Genomic DNA, 20799 nt, shown 5'->3' with positions numbered 1-20799 from the left:
ATCAAATTGGAAGTAACCATATGATTTATTTGTAATTTTTTCTTCATTTCTCATCCGTGGTTTCCACGGGTTATAACCTAGTTATTCTATATATGGTATATTGTATATCGTATCATTCAAAAAAAAAACTTATGTACTTATATATACAGTAAATTAGGAGATAAACCAGGAATAAAGAAAAGGTAATATGAGGTTATATATAGACAGGATTTAAAATATAAAGGAATGAGTCAAAAGTCACATATTAATGAATTTTTGTCAAATAGATATGTATTTTACTACTTTTTTAAGAAAAAACATAACCAACTAACGCTTTTATCTATCTATCCCACTTTTTTTTTGCATTTCCAACTCAACTCATGTGTTAAAATTGATGATTATTATGAAATTTGTTTTGGAAAAGTAAGGGTAAAATGGTCATTTTCTGGTTTGACTCTTGTTTTTTTAAATGAATGATGCCACGTGCTTGCAGATATTCAAGCTTTTTTAAGATTTGACATCTTGATGCATTTTATAAGAAAATAACAGTTTTATCCTCCATGGTAAAAGCATGATTCATAAATTACGATGATGAGTATCTTATGGGATCAATTTGAAAAGATGCAATTAGTGTTCTTGATTGTGTGGATCTTGTCTTAAAGCTAACAAAGATTGGACCCCTGCTCTCCCTGAATTCACCGATGCAGTAACTCTTTTCCCTATTGTCTCTCTTTCCATCTAAAATTATGAGTAAAGTATATAATAGACATTAGAAAATATAAATTCTTGTTAATTACATGTAAATGGGACTATTTCTTTCATGGAGTCATCAAGTAGGTTGCTATATCTTTCAATTGGTATATCTTTCAATAATCATAAGTGTTTTACTATTTCTTTAAAAAAAACGCAACAACAGTTACTGTAACTTTATTTCGTAGAGGAACCATAACTATAACTTTATGTTAAATAGGGACTGATAAACTAGTAGTCAAAAAAAGTAAAACACTGAAAGGACTATAATACCACTGGCATGAGAAATGAATCATGGAGATAGAATCGATAGCCGAGGGTTCATATTTTCCCTATAATCGACTACTACACTGGTGCTCAGGGATGCGATATGGCTTGAGAGGAACCAGAAATTTAAGGGCTCTCTGTTATTTATTACAGAGGTTAACGTTGGTGGTGGTGGTGGCCGACACGGACATTAACGATGATGGTCGTTTTAGAGATTATCGGTTGGTGTTACTCTTGAAATCACAATGAAAGAAATTAGATTTTGTGTTACTTGTGAGATCAAAGGAAAGAAATTAGATTCGGATTTGTTAATTTTTTTTATAATATAATTACATGTCGTCTATTAGGTTTTAATAGTTTTAATTTGTTTATTTATTTAATTTTTTTAATATAACTACATGTCGTCTATTTGGTTTTAATAGTTTTAATTAATTTATTTATTTATTATTATTATAATTTTTATATAAATTGAAAAAAAAATCATATTTGTATAACAATTTTTTATTTAATTCAACCTAAATTCAAGTCAAATTTGGGCACATGTTTTTCATGTGAATAGTACTTATTATATATATATATATATATATATATATATATATATATATATATATATATATATATATATATATATTAAAATTGTGTGTTTTGGGCTCTCTTTTGTCAAAATTTCTCCTTCTATTATGCTCTTCTTGTCTTTGTTTTTTTCACCGGTCTCCAATTTTCTGCTTATATATTTCACCTTATCTCATTGGACGAAACTTTTTTTTTGTTTTTTTGGAAATTAAAGGATTTAATAGATTGGGTTTACATGTGCTCGTGTTTTCCACTGCTTACATACGTGTCCACCTTCTGTTTTCCAAAGCGATACGTGTCTGATGCTTTATCTCTACCTTTTCCATAGTGTTCATTCATATTTTTTCTAGAATCCCACCGCCACCGAAATAAGATTTCCAGTCTGTCGACTCCCCCTTTGACATCATTCTTCTATAAGCCCTAATTGAAGATTTCAACAAACCACCGTTCCGCACTAGGAAACGTTTTCGCCAGTATCGCCATCGACATCTTCTTCGTCCCTCTGTTGGAGACCAACGGGATACCCTCTACCAATCGTTATCTTACACTAATCCTTTTCTTCCACTGAACAACACCAATGTTGTTAATCATCTCCACACCTTCGATCTCTCCACCGCTTCTACCACTTACTGACCCAATCTGAAATTTATCTTCCGCCAGCATCTTGAGGTCTTACGCTTGCCTTCCTTTTTTCGCCTCTCTATTAGGTTACATTTCCATTTGATTGTATTTGTCGACTAAAAAACGTACCATTGGGCTCGATTGGACCGACGAGGATGGGGTTTCAGCGACTTTGGGTCGATGGAAGAAGAAAAGGAGTGGAAGCATCGGGAGGCGGAGCTGTTGCTCCGATTGTAGCAGGTCAGTAGAGGAGGAGGGGGGTCTGCTTCAACCTTCCCCATTCTTCTTCTTTTCTCTCTCTCTTTTTTTTTTTTTTTTGATAGAAATCGATGGGGTTTTTGGGTTGCTTTTTGATAGGGAATTTAAGAAACACAAACGTTGACCTCTGCCTCTCATTTCATTTATTGGATGTGTTTGTCGATTTCTTTCTACTTAATCCTTCAGGTTGGTTTTTTTTGGGCTTTAGTATGTGTCACACCCCCAAACCAGAACGGCGGAAACGTTCGGGGGCGGAGGACGTCATGTTCAGTATCATAACAGTTCATAGAAAGGAAAGTACACACCACCATATATATTAAAGTTTCCAAAATGTTTACATAATTGTATTCGTTACATGTTCAAAAGATAAATACATAACATCTTTCAAAAGAAGTAATTAACGTCAGCACGTTAATCCGCAAAAGTTGATTTCCAAACCTGCTTAGCGGTTCCCTGAGAATACAAGTTATTTCAAAGAGAAAGTGTCAACAATTAAGTTGGTGAGTTCATGAGCAGTGTTTTGAGAAAATGTATGTCATTCGAAAGTTCGTGTATGTTTTCCAGAAAACGCAGTATTTTCAAATGAAAAGAGTTATGGTTCGTTGGGTTGAAAATGAATGTATTAGATCCAGAAAATCCCATATTTTCCCTAATAGTTGAGATATGATTTGTTGTGTTTTCCAAGAAAAACCCTTATTTTCTTATAAAAGTATGAAATGCATATGAATGTTCGTGTTATAAGTTGTAAATAGTTACACCAAGAAAATCCCTTATTTTCCTATTAGTTGTTTGTTTTAGATGCAGGAAAAACCCTTATTTTCCTAACAGAACTGGCAGTCTCTAAGACCGAAAATCGCAAGCAACTGACATGCTTAAAAGTTGTAGCATAGTTTTATATAATAAAGCTATATGAAGATCGCACTTGTTAGGTGAAGAATAGTTTTAATAGCTACTCGTTCATAAAAGCATAATACCATAATAATTGTATATCCGGTGAGTTTTATAACCATACTAAACATAATATGCATGTAGCGACGTTCTTCAGGCGTCGTAGCGTTATGACAAACTGTCACCCCAAAGGACGAACTGTAGCTAACAGTCAGGGCGCGAGATCATGACTTCCCGTATAGATCTATACACATTTGACACGTTCTCCGAACGGGAGACTCTGGTTATAGACAGGACTTGAAGCGGTACCTTTTAGCAAAAAGGTATGATTTGAAGATGTACACGTCTCACGGATTCTCAACTAAGTCTGTATTAAAGTAGTAGTTTTGTATGCAAAGTTTATCCTTTTTCACAATGTTTGACAAAGCATAAATCATAAGTTCTTTGAATGCATAAAATGATTTAGTAAAGAATGTTACCCTTGATATGATGTATTTGTATGTAAACGTATAATTAAAACATATTTCTATTTATAAAACATATTGTATCCCAAGAGGGTAAAGCTGTGTTGTGAGGTGTTTTGCATGATAATAACTTCATAAGATAGTTTAAACAACATTATGAAAAGTATATCAAAAGATCGATGTTTCACACGATTTTAGTCGTGTGTTTACTTGTATTTCCCCCCTTAAAAGAGTATAAAAAGCATTTAAAAACGTATTTAAAGTGTGTTTGCAGGGGTATGAACTCACATGATGGATTGAAGAAGGTGTGATGAAAACCGAGCAGAACTTTGACTTGAAAAAGCGGATTTTCTCGGGATTCTCGGGAATCTCGGGAGCGTAAAACTTCCTTCGGGGATCGAGTATGGGAACCGGGGCTTCGGGATAATTATTGCACGGAAAACGAGGCAAAACGCAAGAGAAACGAGAGAAAATGAGCAAGTTCCCCAGAACCCTCGCATTGCTTTTATAGGGGTGCTGAACCGCCTCGGTAAGCTGGGCGTACGAGGCGTATGAGGGTACGCGGTGCGTACTGGGGTGTCATCGCTTACGTACTTCGGATGGGAGGGCATAGAGGAGTAGGGGCGACGTGGACGAACCGGGACCCTTGATTTGAGTACGCGGGGCGTACGAGGGTACGCAGGGCGTACCTCGGTCCTATCTGCTGACTCCTCTTCGGATATTACCAAGAGTTTATATTTATTTTAAATAAACTTCTAAAATTCATATCTCCTTCATACGAACTCCGTTTTCGATGTTCTTTATATCCCCGCGTAGGTGAGACTAAGTTCTACAACTTTCGTTTAGATTCCGTCGGGAAATTCCGAAATTATTTTTTTATTATTTATTTTTAAAAGGCCGGGGTAAGAAAATTCGTTAATAATTCATAACTTCTTCATACGATGTCCGTTTTGGGCGTTCTTTTTATGTGCGTTTGCAGTTTAACGATATCTATGACTTTCATTTAGACGCCTAAGGTCAAAAAGTATTTTATTGAAACTTTGCGTTTTTACGTAACTTCGTATTGCCGGTTTTTGTCGGAAAACTTAGAATGGTCATAACTTCTTCGTTATAACTCGGATTTTAGTGTTCTTTCTGTTTTTCTTTTTTCTCGAATTGAGATGTTTCTGCTGTGATTTGATCGGGGCACGAACAATTCTATCCTGTATATTAGAGTTACAATCATTGTCAGGAGTAATTGATATGTAGCTGTCAAGGTACCTGTCGACTACTCTACCCAGGTAAATTTTTTCCTCTGTTTCTATGACTCCATATTGTAAGTCTGTTTCAAATGCCCCATTCGAGATTCCAGTTTGAAATAAGTATAAAAAAACTAAAACAATACCCGAATATGCAAGACTTAAAGAAACAAAATTACAAACATGCTTAAAAGGTTAGCTGCTATAGACTTGTGGGGAAGGGTACCTAGGCCATTTTGCATGTTGAAATAAGTTAAGAGAGAGTATGGTCAACTGATTTTGATTTTCATGGATGAAAGTTTCTCATTTGAATGTATTATATTCAACTCTAACTAAAAAAAATAGTTTTTTTTCTGATATTGATAGCAGTGGAACCATAGATTATGGTGAGTTTCTTGCTGCAACTCTTCACCCTAACAACCTGGAGAGAGAGAGGGGAGAATTTGCTTTCTACTTTTGCATTCTTTGATAACGATGGAAGTGGATACAATGATCCAAGAAATCGATCAAGATAATGTAATAACTTAACTATTTACTAAACTATCATATTATTATTTCTAATATTAGTTATTATAGTTATATTAAATCATAAATTATTATTGATTGTTGCAGGATTGACAAATTGATTTTGGAGAATTTGCTCCGACTATGAGGAAGGGTAATGGTGGAATTGGGAGAAGAACCATGAGAGGTAACCTTAATTTAAACTTAATGTGAACTTGTAGGTGGCGTGTCACCCAAAAGTCAACAGCAGTGAAAAAATTGACATTACTATTGTTATTAGTATTATTTATTTGACATTAATTAACATAATGCATGAAATGAATGACACCACTCCAAGCTTAAGATTAAACATCTTCATTGATGTTAAGAAAGGGCGAGATCTATATATATGGGTTGTTTGGTGTATTACAGTATAAGGGATATATGTCAAATATGCATCTTTGAAACATAGTATAGACCTCATATTGCGTTACTACTCGGTTCCTATATCTTGGAAAAGATACACATGTACGCCTCATGGTGGCAATGGTATGAAAGGCCAAACTATGTCTACTTTGCGAATAGTCAGCCAAAGTGAAAATGAGTGGGGAATTCAAATAATGCAAGTGCCCTAAAATAAACTACATATCAAACCACCAATCGAATAAAATACATACCAAGCATTACTTATGGTATCTATGAACACTTGTAAAACTAAAACAGAATTAGCGACATTTAAAACAAAATTCTTACTTTTCACACTGATTGACTTTGGCAATTGTTGGACCACTCTTATCTTAAAAATTTGCTATCAACATGATCAATCTAGTCGGTGGGGTGAAGTAGGGAGGTGGTGTGCCTTAGTTCATGTGGAGAGGGTGACTCCGGAAAATAGTTAGGTTTTAGAGAGAGATAAGTACTAAAAAAAATGCTTTTTAACATTTTTTTTATTTTCAACATGGTAGTTTCAAAATGTTTAAATTTTTTAAACTTCGAAAGTTAGTAGATGACACATCCAAATATTAGTTGACATAATCACCACAGTTGGAGACGATTAATCCAATTTATCGCAAGGCATTAAATTTTTAGACACAGTCGATCATATATCTGCATAAAAATGGCATGATCTCTCAAAATAAAATAGAATGCTATTCTTGATGTGACACGATCACACCTCATCCTTCTCGAAAACCTATTTTTTTAGCATCATATTAGCACGGCCATCTTAAATTTGACACGGCCATGCCAAATTTTGTTTTTTTTTTTTCAAAAATTTGATCAATTTTGTCTTCGATTCCACTTGGCATTTATTGAGAGATCGTGGACTTCGAGTTTTGACTTACATTTTCTGCAAAATCACCCTCCTTTGCGTAATGAATTTAATAACCTTGCAAACCAAACATAATTATCTTAATAAACTTGTCTGAGATAACAAAACTTCAAAAACAGTAAATTAAAGATAAATTCAAAGCCCCGGGTTGCCTCTTGAGCATCGTCTTTGTTTATTATCTTTGTCTAGACTTCATGACTCTTTCTTCTTTGTGGATTATTTTACGTTAGATTGACCTCAGTTTGGCTTGGAAACCACTCTTTAGCTTCCAACTTTCCAACCAATGCAACTAATTGCTCAATAGCTTTCTCGAGATTCTTTAAACTCGCCTGGGTATCCTGTATGTATTGTTGTTGTGTGATCACGAGATTCTTCACAATATCCTCTAATGACTCACATGAGCTACTCGCTTGAGGTGTGGGTACTGCAAGTTGCGGGTGTTGAGGATGAATATCCTGTTCTTGAGGTCGATTTGGTGGTGTCTGTTGAGATTCTTGTGGTGATGGTTGTTGATTACTTAAGTTAGGACTCGGATTATCATAGGGTTTCATATATTCTCTCACATTTGATATAATCCTGAAGAAGACATGCTAAGATTGGAAAAGATAACCAATATTAACCTAGAGAATCAATGAATGAATGATTCTTGTAATTACGACAGCCTCATTGGAGAACTGGAGATGAATAAAAGATTGTGTATGGGCTAGCCCACTTGGCTGATATGGAGTAATGGAAGTTTAAAATAACAAGTAATTAGGAGTTCTTGATTCAATTCCAAAGAGAAGAGAAAAATATATAATTATTTGTCGTTTCAAAATAATAATAATAATAATAATAATAATAATAATAATAATATAAAAGATTGTGTAATGTTAGAAAAGTCTTATTATTTTGTCATGGTTTATGAAAAAATCATAATTTTTATTTTTTGAATAGAAACTCTTGATTATCTATTATTTTTCCAAAATTAACAGAAAAGTCCTTATTTTTTTAATTGAAAATAATAAATTATCATGTAAAATTAGATAATCGAGATTCATCTATTCAAAAATAAAAGTTGAGATTTTTCATTATGTAGGGAAAAAAAATTTTGAAACTTTTCTAACAATAACCCTATTAAGTTAAAACTAATAAAAGTAAGAAATCCCAAATATTTAGCATAACTACTTAATTTGGAATATTTCATAGAATTTTACAAATTTTTACCCTATCATTGAATCCATCTTTTGCACTGGTTTCTACAAACATACACCCGAATTTGCGAGCTTGATTGTCTCCTTCTTCTGTTGATACTTGCCTGTTGACCACCAAAATTGGTAGACCAAAAAAAAACTACCATCTTAAATGAATAAATTTAATCCGATTAAAAAGTAATGACACACCTTTTGTCAACAAGGTCAGTTTTGTTCCCAACAAGGACTATAACCGCATCATTTCCACGCTTTGTACGCACATCCTCTATCCACGTTGAAATGTTCAAATATGACTTTCGATCTGAAATGCAACAAATTAGGGTAACTTTAAAATCATAAAGGGATTATGCTACAAATAGTCATTCTTTGGGGTCAAATACCAAATTTTAAACATAAAAAATTGTATTTCCAGATATAGACATGGATTCTGTAGAGCACCTTCTAAGGGCTCCGCGGAATCGACTTAATCTCCTATTGTACGGACGTGTAAATAATGTTATTCTGTAAAAATGACAGAAAATATATTGTTTGATAATGTGAAAACGTTCAATCTTACATAATTATTGTCATTATCACATATTCTCACTAATTAAATCATTTATAAGGTTATTGTAGACTTTTTTTTTCTTATTCTCATTCTGTCATAATGTTTGAGTCATATTCTGTACGAATGAAAATGAGTGAAAAATGATGTGTGAAAACAAAAATGAATAAGAAATAGTGAGAATGAATGAAAATTGCTATAGTTGTGCGAGGTTGAAGGTATTCACATTAATAAACAACATATTCTCTTAGTAATTCTCATAGAATAGCATTGTCCACACGTCTGCACAATATATATATATATATATATATATATATATATATATATATATATATATATATATATATATATATATATATATATATGAAGAACAATTTTGCGAGGCTACCTCCGAGGAATGAACTTTTGTTTCGCATAATCGATTTAATCTCCAAGGAACTGATGTGACAAAAAAAATCTGAAGAACAATTCCTCGGAGGTAGCTCTGCGGATTCGTTCTTCAGATTTTTTTTTTTTTGTCACATCGATTCCTCGAAGATTAAGTTGATTCTACGGTGCATTTGGAGGATGCTCTGCGGAATCCATGTCTATATATAGAAAATATGATTTTTTATGTCTAAAATTTGAAATTTGCACCCAAAAAGTGACTATATCGATCCATTTCCCAATCATAAAAAGGAGATACTGTGACGCTTATCATTAAAAAAACATGTAATACTTGTTGAGGTAGGTGCTACCACTTACTGGTAACATCATATACAATAACTATGTATGATGAATCTGCAATATAACTTGGAATCAGATTCCTAAATCTCTCTTTCCCACCGGTATCCCTGAAATGTGTTTAGATGTAATGAAATAATGTATTCAACGTAAAGGTTATTTTCATATACTTGTTGGCCAAACTCGCAATCTCCCAATATACATCCACATTACTTCATATACAAATGATAAGTGAGCGAGTTAATAGAAACAATTAGCAATTAAGAACATACCAAAGTTGTAACCGAACTGCAAAATCTTCAAGGTGCACTGTTTTCGACAAGAAATCAATGCCAATTGTAGGCTGCAATATTAAACACCTTAATTTAGAGAAACAAACTTCAGAATTATTCTAGATTAATCTGCATAACCTGTATGCTTGAAATTATTCATCTAAATATCGAATAGTGAAATGCAAAGTTAGTTAACCTCTCCGATTAACACATATTATAGGAAAAAATTAAACCCCGTAACATATCATATTGTAAGTATCTCATGAACTCATCCATGACTAAATTTAAAAATTATATATAAGGGCTCATGTATGACCTTTAGTTAACCTTATAGTAATAAGAATACATTCATGCTTTGATGCTCATCACTAGTAAGTGGTGCATATATTCAATGCTCAGATATGCTAACGATCTAACCTGACTCATGATCCATAAGCTAATAATTTGTTACAGGAACCATAATCAAACTATCAACATGTTTATTCAACTCTTCTCATAATTAAAAAATGAGAAATAACTTATAATATAAACTAAGATTCAAGGTTCTTTGTTTATGGCCATTGTTCTTGCAATATTTTGTGTACACAGTTTTTATCAATCTAACCTCAATTCTAAACAAGTACACCCTTATCCAATAACAAAATTCCAACCGAACCACATGTCTAAATAATATCCACATATGATTACCACAAAACATAGCATGAATCCGGCTGAACTGTACCTGATAGGTGCTGTCGAATTTGTCATAAGTAAATCTGATAATAATGCTGGTTTTGCCGACGGATTCATCGCCCAAAACTGTTAACTTGTATTTGAGAAGGGTTGACACACCCGCCATTGATGAGTTCTTTCAAATCACGATCAAAGCGATCAGATCTCAAATTTTTGATGAAAACTGAAATGTGAAAGAAGATGGAAATTCGGAGGAGATAGATGATTAATTATAAAATAAGGTTTGATCATCAATTAGTTATTATATATATGAGTGGGAGAAAAAAAGCGCCAACTATACGAATTCAGACGACAAGCTTAAACCTCGCTCATGATTTCTTGTTTAATGACTTGCAAAGAAAGATTGACGAAATTACATATATGGTCTCCGTACTTTATAAAAAAATCACAGGTTCCTATTTTTTATGATTATAGTCCCTATGGTTTAAGTTTGTTGCATGAATGGTCCTTATGTTTTCATTTTTTTACAAATTAATCTAAAATTGCTATTTTACCGAGAGTTCTTATTAGTTTTGTTCTTTTATACTTTAATTTAATTTAATAGAAAGTTATAGTTTTAGTCCATGTGGTTTACACAAATTTGCACTTTCAGTCTATTTTTTGAATTGTGGACATGGCTCTTATCTAAGCTAAAACTTGTCTTTCTTCTCTTTCAGATGTCAACTCCTGACGATGCTTCTTGTTCCTGCTCCAACAACAACAACTTCTCGCTTTTGAACATCTGCTCGAGGGTTACTTTTGATGCCACCAATTATAATGATTGGATGTGTAACATCAAAATGGCTCTACATTTCGAGGACAAAGAGTACGTGCTCGAAAAGGAACTTCTCGAGATTGATGAAACCAAAGCTACTTTCGCAGAACTAGCTGTGTATAGGAAGCACTACAATGATGCAACCAAATTTTCATGCATCATGGTGATTACAATGACTCGTGAGCTTCAAAGGTTCTATGAGGATTACTGGACATACGAGATGAACAAGGACTTGATGGAAAATTACCATAAACGACCTCGTCAAGAGAAGTATGAGGTAGTAAAGTCCCTCATCACTAGCAAGATGAAAGATGGAGAGTCTGTCAATAGCCACGTGCAAAGAATGCAACGATGCATGGAGCACTTAGTAAGGCTGAATGTGAACTTTGATGAGGAATTGGCTATTGATATAGTCTTTCACTCATTGCCCGGTTTTTATGATCAGTTTATCCTAACTTATCATCTGAACAACCAAGAGACCACATTGGCTCAACTTCAGAACCTCCTGCGAATTGCTTGAAGCAAGAAGAAGGGAAAAGGTGTTGCCTCCACCCCTGCTGCTACTCCTGTCTTGGCCATTGGGCAAGGAAAAGAGGAGAAGAGGAAAGGTCCTCCTACCCCCCCCCCCCCCCACCACCTCTGATCCTAAAGGGGCTACTTGCTTTTACTGCCACGAGAAAGGGCATTGGAAACGAAGCTGCCCTAAGTACTTGAAAGACATAAAGGATGGCAAGGTGAAGCCAACCTCGGTAGGTATTTACACTATCTTATCTAAAAACTCATTATATTCTCTTTCTTGGGTCCTTAATATAGGATGTGGTTTTCATATGTGTTCTGATTTGTAGGGGCTAAGAAAAAGTGAGGATGTGGAGCATGGGAGAATGAACTTGATCATGGGCAATAGGCAATCGTCACCTGTTACCAAGATTGGAGTTTATAACTTAGTGCTTAGTATTGGGTTATGTTTGGATTTGAATAGTTATTGCTACTCATCATAGATGACAAGAAACATTATTTCATTTCATGCTTTATATAAACAAGGTTTTAGATATTCTTTCAATAATGAGATTATATCTATTTTTGCTTTTAAAAATGGTGTATTTTATTTTGAAGCATTACCTTGTGATGGCGTGTATGAAACCATGATGGTTGTAGACAACTTAGGTAATAGGGTTTTACAAATTGATTCGTCTAATGGTTTAGACAAAGCATGCTTGTGGCATTGTCGTCTTGGACATGTCAACAAAAACGCATCGCCAAAATCCAAAAGGATGGAGTGCTAGAATCGTTTGACTTAAGGTCGGATGATACATGCGAATCTTGTTTACTTAGAAAGATAACAAAATCACCTTTCATTGGTTCTTGTGAAAGAGGTGAAGGATTTTTAGATCTCATACACACAGATGTGTGTGGTCCCTTCAGATCCACCACAAGGGATGCAAATCGATTTTATGTGACTTTTACTGATGATTATTGTAGATATGGCTATATCTACTTAATCAAGCATAAGTCGGAAACCATTGAAAAGTTCAAAGAGTTCAAACAAGAAGTCGAGAATCAATTAGGCAGGAAGATCAAGATGCTCAGATCCGATAGAGGTGGTGAGTATCTTAGTATCGAATTCCATGACTACATCAAGGAGTGTGGAATAGTTTCATCATTGACATCTCCTAGGACACCACAACTTAATGGTGCGGCTGAGAGGTGTAGTCGAACCCTGTTACACATGTTTCGTTCCATGATGAGTCGAGCTTCACTTCTGATCTCATTCTGGGGGTATGTCATAGAGACTACCACCCACATTCTTAATATTGTCCCAACAAAGAAGGTTGTCAAAAACACCTCACGGGATGTGGACAGGGAAGGTTCCCTCGCTGGCACATATCAAGATTTAGGGTTGTGAAGCTTTTGTTAAACGAGATACCTACGACAAGCTTGAACCTCAAAGTAGGAGATAAGTCCTTTGGATATTTGTTTTATAGACCTAGTGCCAACGTGGTTTTTGTAGCATGAAGGGGAGTCTTTCGCAAGAGAGAACTCATATGCAAAGAGGACAGTGGGAGTACAATTGATCTTGAAGAAATTCAAGAGTCAAACGATGAAGAAACCTCTAAAAATGCTATGGCTCAACCAGAGGAAGAAATTCCAGTTGAACCAATTGACGAGTCGTTACCTCTTAGATGTTCCAACAGAGTTAGAATGCCACCTGACTTTTATGGTTTTGATATTACTACAGATGACGATACATTTATCATTGATAGTACACTAGTAAATTTAGATGAACCTTCTAACTACAATGAAGCTATGGCGAGCCCTGAGTGTACCAAGTGGAAAGAGGCAATGAACATTGAGATCAAGTCCATGTATGACAACCAAGTTTGGAATTTGGTTGACAATGTACCAGGTCGGAAGACGGTTAGGTGCAAATGGATCTTCAAGAAGAAGATCTACATGGATGGAAAGGTACACACTTTCAAATCTCAATTGGTTACGAAGGGCTTTAATCAAACCCCAGGGGTTTACTATGATGAGAACTTCTCACCAATAGCTAATATTAAATTTATTAGGGTAATTCTATCCATAGCTGCGTTTCATGACTATGAAATTTGGCAGATGGATGTCAAAACTGATTTCCTTAATGGGAAGTTAGATGAGGATGTTTACATGAGGCTGGCAGAGGGTTTGTGGATGCAAAATACCCCAATAGAGTGTGTAAGCTTGAGAAATCAGTGTATGGATCGAAACAAGCTTCTCGCAGATGGAATCTTTTCTTTGACGAGAAAGTGAAAGAGTTTGGCTTCTTTAGAAGTGAATATGAATCTTGTGTATATGTTAAATCTAGTGGGAGTATGGTGACCTTCCTGGTATTGTATGTTGATGACATACTTCTCATAAGAAACAACATTCCAACTTTCAAGATGTTAATTCTTGTCTTGGAAAGTGTTTTGCTATGAAGGATCTCGGAGAGGATGCCTATATTTTAGGGATAAGAATTTTGAGAAACAGGAGTAAAAGACTAATTGGACTTAATCAATGTATGTATTTGGATAAAGTGTTAAAACGTTTTAGCATGGAGAATTCCAAGAAAGGAGAACTATCTATCTAGAGTAATACCAAACTGAGTAAGTCTCAGAGGCCGAGTACTGATGCAGAGATAGCAGAAATGAATCGAGTTCCATATGCTTCTGCCATTGGAACGATCATGTATGCTATGACAAGTACTCTCCTTGATATGACTTTTGCTTTGAGCATGGTTAGTCGATATCAGGGAAATCCGGCTAGAGATCATTGGATAGTGGTCAAGAATATTATTAAGTATCTGCGTGAAACTAAGGATTGGGTCCTTGTGTTTGGTGGAAGTGATGACTTAAGAGTAACTAGGTATAGTGACACCAGCTTTCAAACAAATAGAGACAACTTATGTTCTCAATCTGGCTGGGTGTTTACCATTAATAAAGGAACAGTGACTTGGAAAAGTTCCAAAAAGGATATTGTGGCTGATTCTACCTATGAAACAGAGTACATAGTAGAAAGTGAAGCATCGAAGGGTATTATATGGTTGAAGAACTTCATCGGAAACCTTGGATTTGTGTCGGCCATAAAGGAGTCAATGGAGATTTTTTGTGATAATGAAGGAGTTGTTGCCTCGACAAAGGAACCGAGAGATCATGGCAGATCGAGACATATCGACAGAAAATAGTATTTTATCATACATAGAGTAGAAGAAGGACACCTCGACGTGAAGAGGGTACCATCGGAAGAGAATCCTGCAAATCCCCTCACAAAGGGTCTAAGTAGGGTTAAGCACGTTTAGCATGCAAGGAGCATTGGTCTGAAAGATGATATTAGTTTTAGTAGTTAGATAGATATTTAGAAACTTGTAACAAAGTAAATGTAATTGGCATTTGATAATTAAATAATGGAGATTTATTTATGAGTATTGTTTACTATCTTTTGTCAATTGTTTATTATTGTGTTTCATTTTGCATGTTTTACTTCCTGAATAATTAGATTATTCAAACATCCATAGTCGATCTTTGGAAGTAAGTAATGAATCAAGACTGTCATGAATTTGATAGATTGTCTAAAAAGTTTTAGACATAGCAATGGGTTTGTTGCAATATTCATGAGTTTTTGAAATGGGGATTTAAGTATTGGATTAACCTACGCTTATAGAATTACTTCATGGAATTTATCACTAGTAATTCTGAGACGATAATATCTTATAATCTTTAAAAGGAGATATATATGATTTTTTGTTTACAAGTTGATTGTCCTGTAACGTGATGTTATAAAACACATTGTTGTGCATGATCTAATGAGTAACTAGTACAAGCATATAAGTCAAAGTTTATATGTTCCTTTTGCCCTAATGGGAAATGCGATATCTTAGGTCCCTCGATGATTTGATGTTCACTTATAGTGTCGGGCCTGGCCACGACTAAATTGATATGTTCGATTGGTAGTTCTTTATCAGTACACATTAGAAACCGAGAAATAAAGTATTGGACAATGAGATTGATTATGTTCCATGTCATTTGTCCACATGATATCTTGCATAATGGAGGATTATATGTTTACTTATATTAGAACACATAACTAACTAGGTTAGAGTTCGTCAGCGACTTTGAAAGCTACAATTTGCTAATCAGTTTTTGAAGTTATACTGGTAACTATAGTTTTTAGACTTATCCAAGTGGGAGACTGTTGAACTAGGTGTCTAAGCCTATAAATATAATTGGTATATACTTGAATTGATAGTAGCACAGTCCTTTTGGGTTGCCCTCATAACTAGCAACTAGACAGGATGACTTTTGGAGAAAGGTTGAATTTATTATTTTATTAATAAATTGAAATAAATAATTTGTTAATATATTATGAGAATCATATATTAATAAGAAATTATGGTGTTTAATTAATATTTAATCAGAAATTAATTGGAATTAATTTTGGGATTAAAACAATTAATTAAAAATGCAGGGGTTAAAGTGAAATTGTTCAATAGTTGAGCAAGAGTTTCCAGAACCTTCCTAGGGAAGGCTTGAATGGTTTTCCTAGGTATATTCTAGGGTTGCAAGAATATCCCATGTAGATAATTAAGGTGGTGGATAATTGACTAATTTGAATTAATAATATTATATTCAAATTAAGGTTATCCAGGGCATCCTATCTGCACTATAAATAGACCCATTTGCCTTACAATTTTCATCCACTAGAAACCCTATAAGGATAACCAAAATTCTCAAGCTCCCTCTCCTCTCTTCTCTCTCATCCTGTTACTTGTTTTGGGTGTGATCTACTAGAGGCATGACACTCGTGACGCTTCCTCTCAAGGTTCAAGAAGAATTAGATTTTCATTGTTGTTGCTACATAACAATCAAATGTATGTTTACTAACCCTAGTTATGATTTTCGAAAATAATATAAATCTCCTAGGGTTTTCTATTTGATGTTCAAATGTTGTATGTTCAATTAGAGAAAACATAGATCCAAGAATTAGGGTTGCATGCACACATAGGTTTTTGTTTGTTATGCTCAAAAACCCCTCACTTTCCTCGTTGGTATCCACTTGAGAGAAGATAGCTTGCCAATGTGTCATACCATAGCCTAGGAGCCTACTTTAATCCATAGACAGCTTTATCAAGATGATACACATGATCTAGAAACTCTTCATTTTCAAACCCTAGAGGTTGTTTTAGAAAGACTTCTTCTTGAAGATCTCTATGTATAAAGGCAGTCTCGTTGTCCATCTGGTAGAGTTTGAAGTTTTTGAAAGATGCAAAAGCTAGAAATAGACGAATTGCTTCAAGTCTTGCAACCGGAGCAAATGATTCATCATAGTCTAAGCCTTCAAGCTGACAGAACTCTTAAGCTACAAGCCTAGATTTGTTTCGTATAATGATTCCATCTTCATCCATTTGTTACTAAAAAACCCAACGACTGCCAATGATAGTCTTTCCTTGAGGTTTAGGAACAAGAGTCCACACACGATGACATTCGAATTCAATTAGCTCATCCTGCATCGCCTTAATCCAATCCACTTCTTTCAAGGCATCAACAATAATATTTGGTTCGATCATTGAGACGAAGTTTACAAACATGCAGAAGTTACTGCTGACTCTGCTGCGAGTGAGAATACCAGAATTTACATCTCCAATTATTTGAGATTCAGAATGATTTTGAAGGATTCTTGGATTAGAACTTTCATTTGTATTGCTATGGGTAGACACTTCCTGATTTGATGATTCAGCTTCTTCAGGGAGAACAGGATGATCTTCACAGATAGGTTGAGAACTTATTAATTTATCAACATTGGGAACAGTGGGATCAGCGTCATCTAATAAGAGCTCAGGAACAAGGTATGGAGGACTGTAAGTAAGTTCATTTAGAATTGGCGAGGGGTGATCAACTCGATCATGAATGAATGAGTCCTGATCAAAGGTGACATGAATTGTTTCTTCAACAATTTTCCTTGAAAGATTAAAAACTCTAAAAGCCTTGGAAATGCTGGAGTATCTTAGGAACACTTCTTCTTCAGCTTTAGCCTCAAACATCGAATGTTGATCTCTTTGATTCAGGATGTAACAAACACATCCAAACACATGAAAATAAGAGATGTTTGGTTTCCTTCTTTTCAATAGCTCATAATCCATTTCCCATGACGTTTAAAAATAATAGAACGTTTTGGGTATACCACGATGTATTGACAGCTTCAACCTAAAATGACAATGAAATACCAGCTTCAACAACCATAGTTCTTCGAGTTTCAATTAGAGTTCTATTTCTTCTTTCTGCAATACCATTTTGTTGGGGAGTTCTAACTGCCGAAAAGTTCTGAGAGATTCTTGAGACTGAGAAAAAATCTTCCAAAGAGGATTTTTTTTAATTCAGTTCCATGATTACTACGTAATTTCCTTACTTTGTGATCATAGAGGACTTCCCACTACTTAATGAGAGCAATGATTTCATCAGCGGCATGACTCTTCTTTCTTAAAAAAACTACCCATGTAAACCTTGAAAAATCATCCAAAAGGACAAGAGTATAATTCTTCTCGGCTCTTGACTTAATCGAAACTGGTCCAAAAAGGTTCATATGAAGAAGATGAAAAGTTTTGATGATTAAAGAACAGGACTTTGGCTTGAATGAAGACTTGGTTTTCTTCCCTTTTTCACACGTTGAGCACAATTTGTCCTTGACAAATTGAATCTTAGGAATTCCTCTCATAAGTTGATTCCCTGCAACCCTTGAGATGTTATTGAAGTTCATATGTGATAGCCTTTTGTGACATAACTAATTTAGATGAGATTGCGCACGTAAGAAGAAGCAATGACAAAGAGAGTTGTTAGCAGAAAACATATCCAAAAAATAAATTTCGTTTTGTCGATTTGCAGTAAGAACAGTGATGATCTTTTTACCAACAAATTCTCCTTCTCTCTTGTTAAAGAGAACTTTATAGCCAGCTCACACAGTTGACTGATAGAAATGAGATTATGTTGAAGACCTTTCACATAAGAGACATTTTTAAAAACAACATAATTGCACTTGATGGATCCATATCCCTTTGTAGCTCCTTTGCGATTATCTCCATATGTAACTGACATACTATCCTTCTTTATGAAATCTTCCAGGAGAGACTTGAGTCTTGTCATATGTTTTGTGCAGCCGCTGTCTAAATACCAAATATGCTCTTTACCCTAAAACTAAGATGTACAGTAAGTCCATATATATATATATATATATATATATATATATATATATATATATATATATATATATATACACACACACTAAAATACACTGACCCATTTGCAAAGGATCACTAAGAAAAGATGTTATAACAATCATCAGGGAGACAGTTCAATGAGTTTTTCTTTTTGATCCACTTATCATTTTGATTGATGATATTATCAGCATGAACAATGTTCTTTTCAAAAGTGCACTCGTTAACTTTGTGAGAGGCATCACCACACCGATAACAAACTCTAATTCTAGGATTCTTTCCTTTAACATTAGATTTTGATTTCTTTTCAACTGTTGAATCTGAAGAGCTTTGACTATTTGACTTAAGAATTATTGATTTAGTTATGGAACAAGGAATGTCATAAATGGTATACTCATATACTACCATGTCATGAGACTCATGATCCTTTAAAGAGTTATCAGGAGTAGAAGGCTTTGATTGATCTTCAGGTTCAGAATTGCTAACTGATCACTGAGGAAACATGTTAAGATTTTTTTTACATAATAAACTTCACCATTACATATAGGAAACATTAGCAAAATCTTAGTTGAGGGAAGAACATACTCATGATAAGAAGGTTGGGGAGAAGGATCAAGAGCAGATAATTTAGAAGCACATTTAGTAATTCCATCAGAATCAGTAGAGCGGTGAGTATTCATTAAAGTTTGATTCATAAAATAAGAACTCACAAATCTACTCGTAAATTCTTCTTTTAAGCAGACAACTTTATTAAAGATTTGTTTAGTTTCAACGTTGGTTAAAGAAACAACACCTTCTATATGACCTCCAAGAATTTTCTTACACTGATCTAGAATCTTAGCATTAATGATTCTTATGACATTAAGGTGAGAGGATACCCAGTAATTCAAAATAAGTTGAGTGCGATTAGCATGATCAACAACTTTTTCTTTTCAATGTGAAGAAAATTATTGGTTAGCGAGATACAAGTGTTTTCTTTTTTTAAAATAGAAAGAGATTTTTCTAGAGAGGAGAGTTTTTCTTTGAGGATATTTTGCTCAAGATTGAGAGAGGATTTTTTCTTTATTTGAGATCCATAAATTGAAACATAAGAGATCGATCGTGTCATCTTTTTCGATATTATCAATAGAGGAAAGCTTAACATGATTTTTTACCTGATATGTTGACGTATCGTCCCATTCTGACTTGAGGTCTTTAGCATTGTAAGGAGAATCAACGTTAAGTATCCTAACATTGGGATGTGAAGTATCGATGTGAGATTCAACAACCTGAGCCATGAGTCACTTAATTTCATCGTCTGAAGAGTTTTCTTTTTCGAAAGCAAAAGATAGAGTGGTCATCATCTCTTAATCAGTTGAGCAGTTTTAGACCAAATGATAGACAAAAAAAAGGAGTGAGTTTCCAATAGAAATTCTAGCCTTTCCATCAAGATTCAACATCCTTTTCTCTTCCTTGTTATAACCGGGAATAGATTTCCATTTCAGCTTACCGCCAGATGCACCATCGATGGATGATTGATGCATAGAAGATATAGGACATTTGTTGATGATGTCGAGCATATCGAAATCCATGAACTCTAGAACTTCCATGGCCTTTGATTTTTAATCATAGAAGTTGTGATTGTCAAATGGAGGGATCTTGTTATAGACAGTTGACTTTGGAATGAAAGAAGTTGACATGATTACTTGAGTGTATCACAAACCCGCTTTGATACCAATTGAAGGTTTGTATCGATTGGATACATTTCAAGTATGAATAACAAACGTAAAACTAATCCAAGGAAAATAATAAACAGAAAGTAAATAACATAGAAGTTATCCAATTTGTTCTTTCACCAAGAAAGAGTTTTTTCTTCACCAAGAAGACGGGTGTGTCACAAAGTTAGTTGACACAAAGCCACGATCACAACACTAGGATTTTCCCTAATGTTGTATATATACATGTATATCCCACGATCACAACAGGAGCCCTAGCAGTGAGGAACCGAGCATTGCAGTGTCAGTAAGGGGA

The 20799-nt window shown here is 34.5% G+C and overlaps 3 protein-coding genes across 3 annotated transcripts; 1 reads left to right on the top strand and 2 right to left on the bottom strand.

Annotated features, from left to right (window-relative positions):
* Positions 1-8062: 8062 nt before the first annotated feature.
* On the bottom strand, positions 8063-10501 carry LOC145090504 (ras-related protein RABH1e-like). The gene is made up of 4 exons (XM_079028680.1): positions 10305-10501; positions 9584-9654; positions 9333-9421; positions 8063-8345 (listed from the first exon to the last, which is right to left on the bottom strand). Exons 1-4 carry the CDS (start codon positions 10419-10421, stop codon positions 8215-8217), a joined length of 408 nt encoding a protein of 135 aa, XP_078884806.1. The 5' UTR covers positions 10422-10501; the 3' UTR covers positions 8063-8214.
* A 470-nt stretch (positions 10502-10971) lies between these two features.
* Positions 10972-11589, top strand: LOC145089664 (uncharacterized). Its single transcript, XM_079028073.1, has one exon. The coding sequence runs from the start codon at positions 10972-10974 to the stop codon at positions 11587-11589; it is 618 nt and encodes a 205-aa protein (XP_078884199.1).
* Positions 11590-16992: 5403 nt separating this feature from the next.
* LOC145089663 (uncharacterized) lies at positions 16993-17721 on the bottom strand. The gene has a single exon (XM_079028071.1). The coding sequence runs from the start codon at positions 17719-17721 to the stop codon at positions 16993-16995; it is 729 nt and encodes a 242-aa protein (XP_078884197.1).
* Between the last annotated feature and the right edge of the window lie 3078 nt (positions 17722-20799).

This window comes from Lactuca serriola, chromosome 2, assembly GCF_051521515.1.
Source record: "Lactuca serriola cultivar US96UC23 chromosome 2, Lser_US96UC23_V15, whole genome shotgun sequence".
In the NCBI taxonomy this organism is placed as follows: Eukaryota; Viridiplantae; Streptophyta; class Magnoliopsida; order Asterales; family Asteraceae; genus Lactuca; species Lactuca serriola.
The sequence above is the reverse complement of the archived record's forward strand: the minus strand, read 5'-3'. Positions and strand labels throughout refer to the sequence as shown.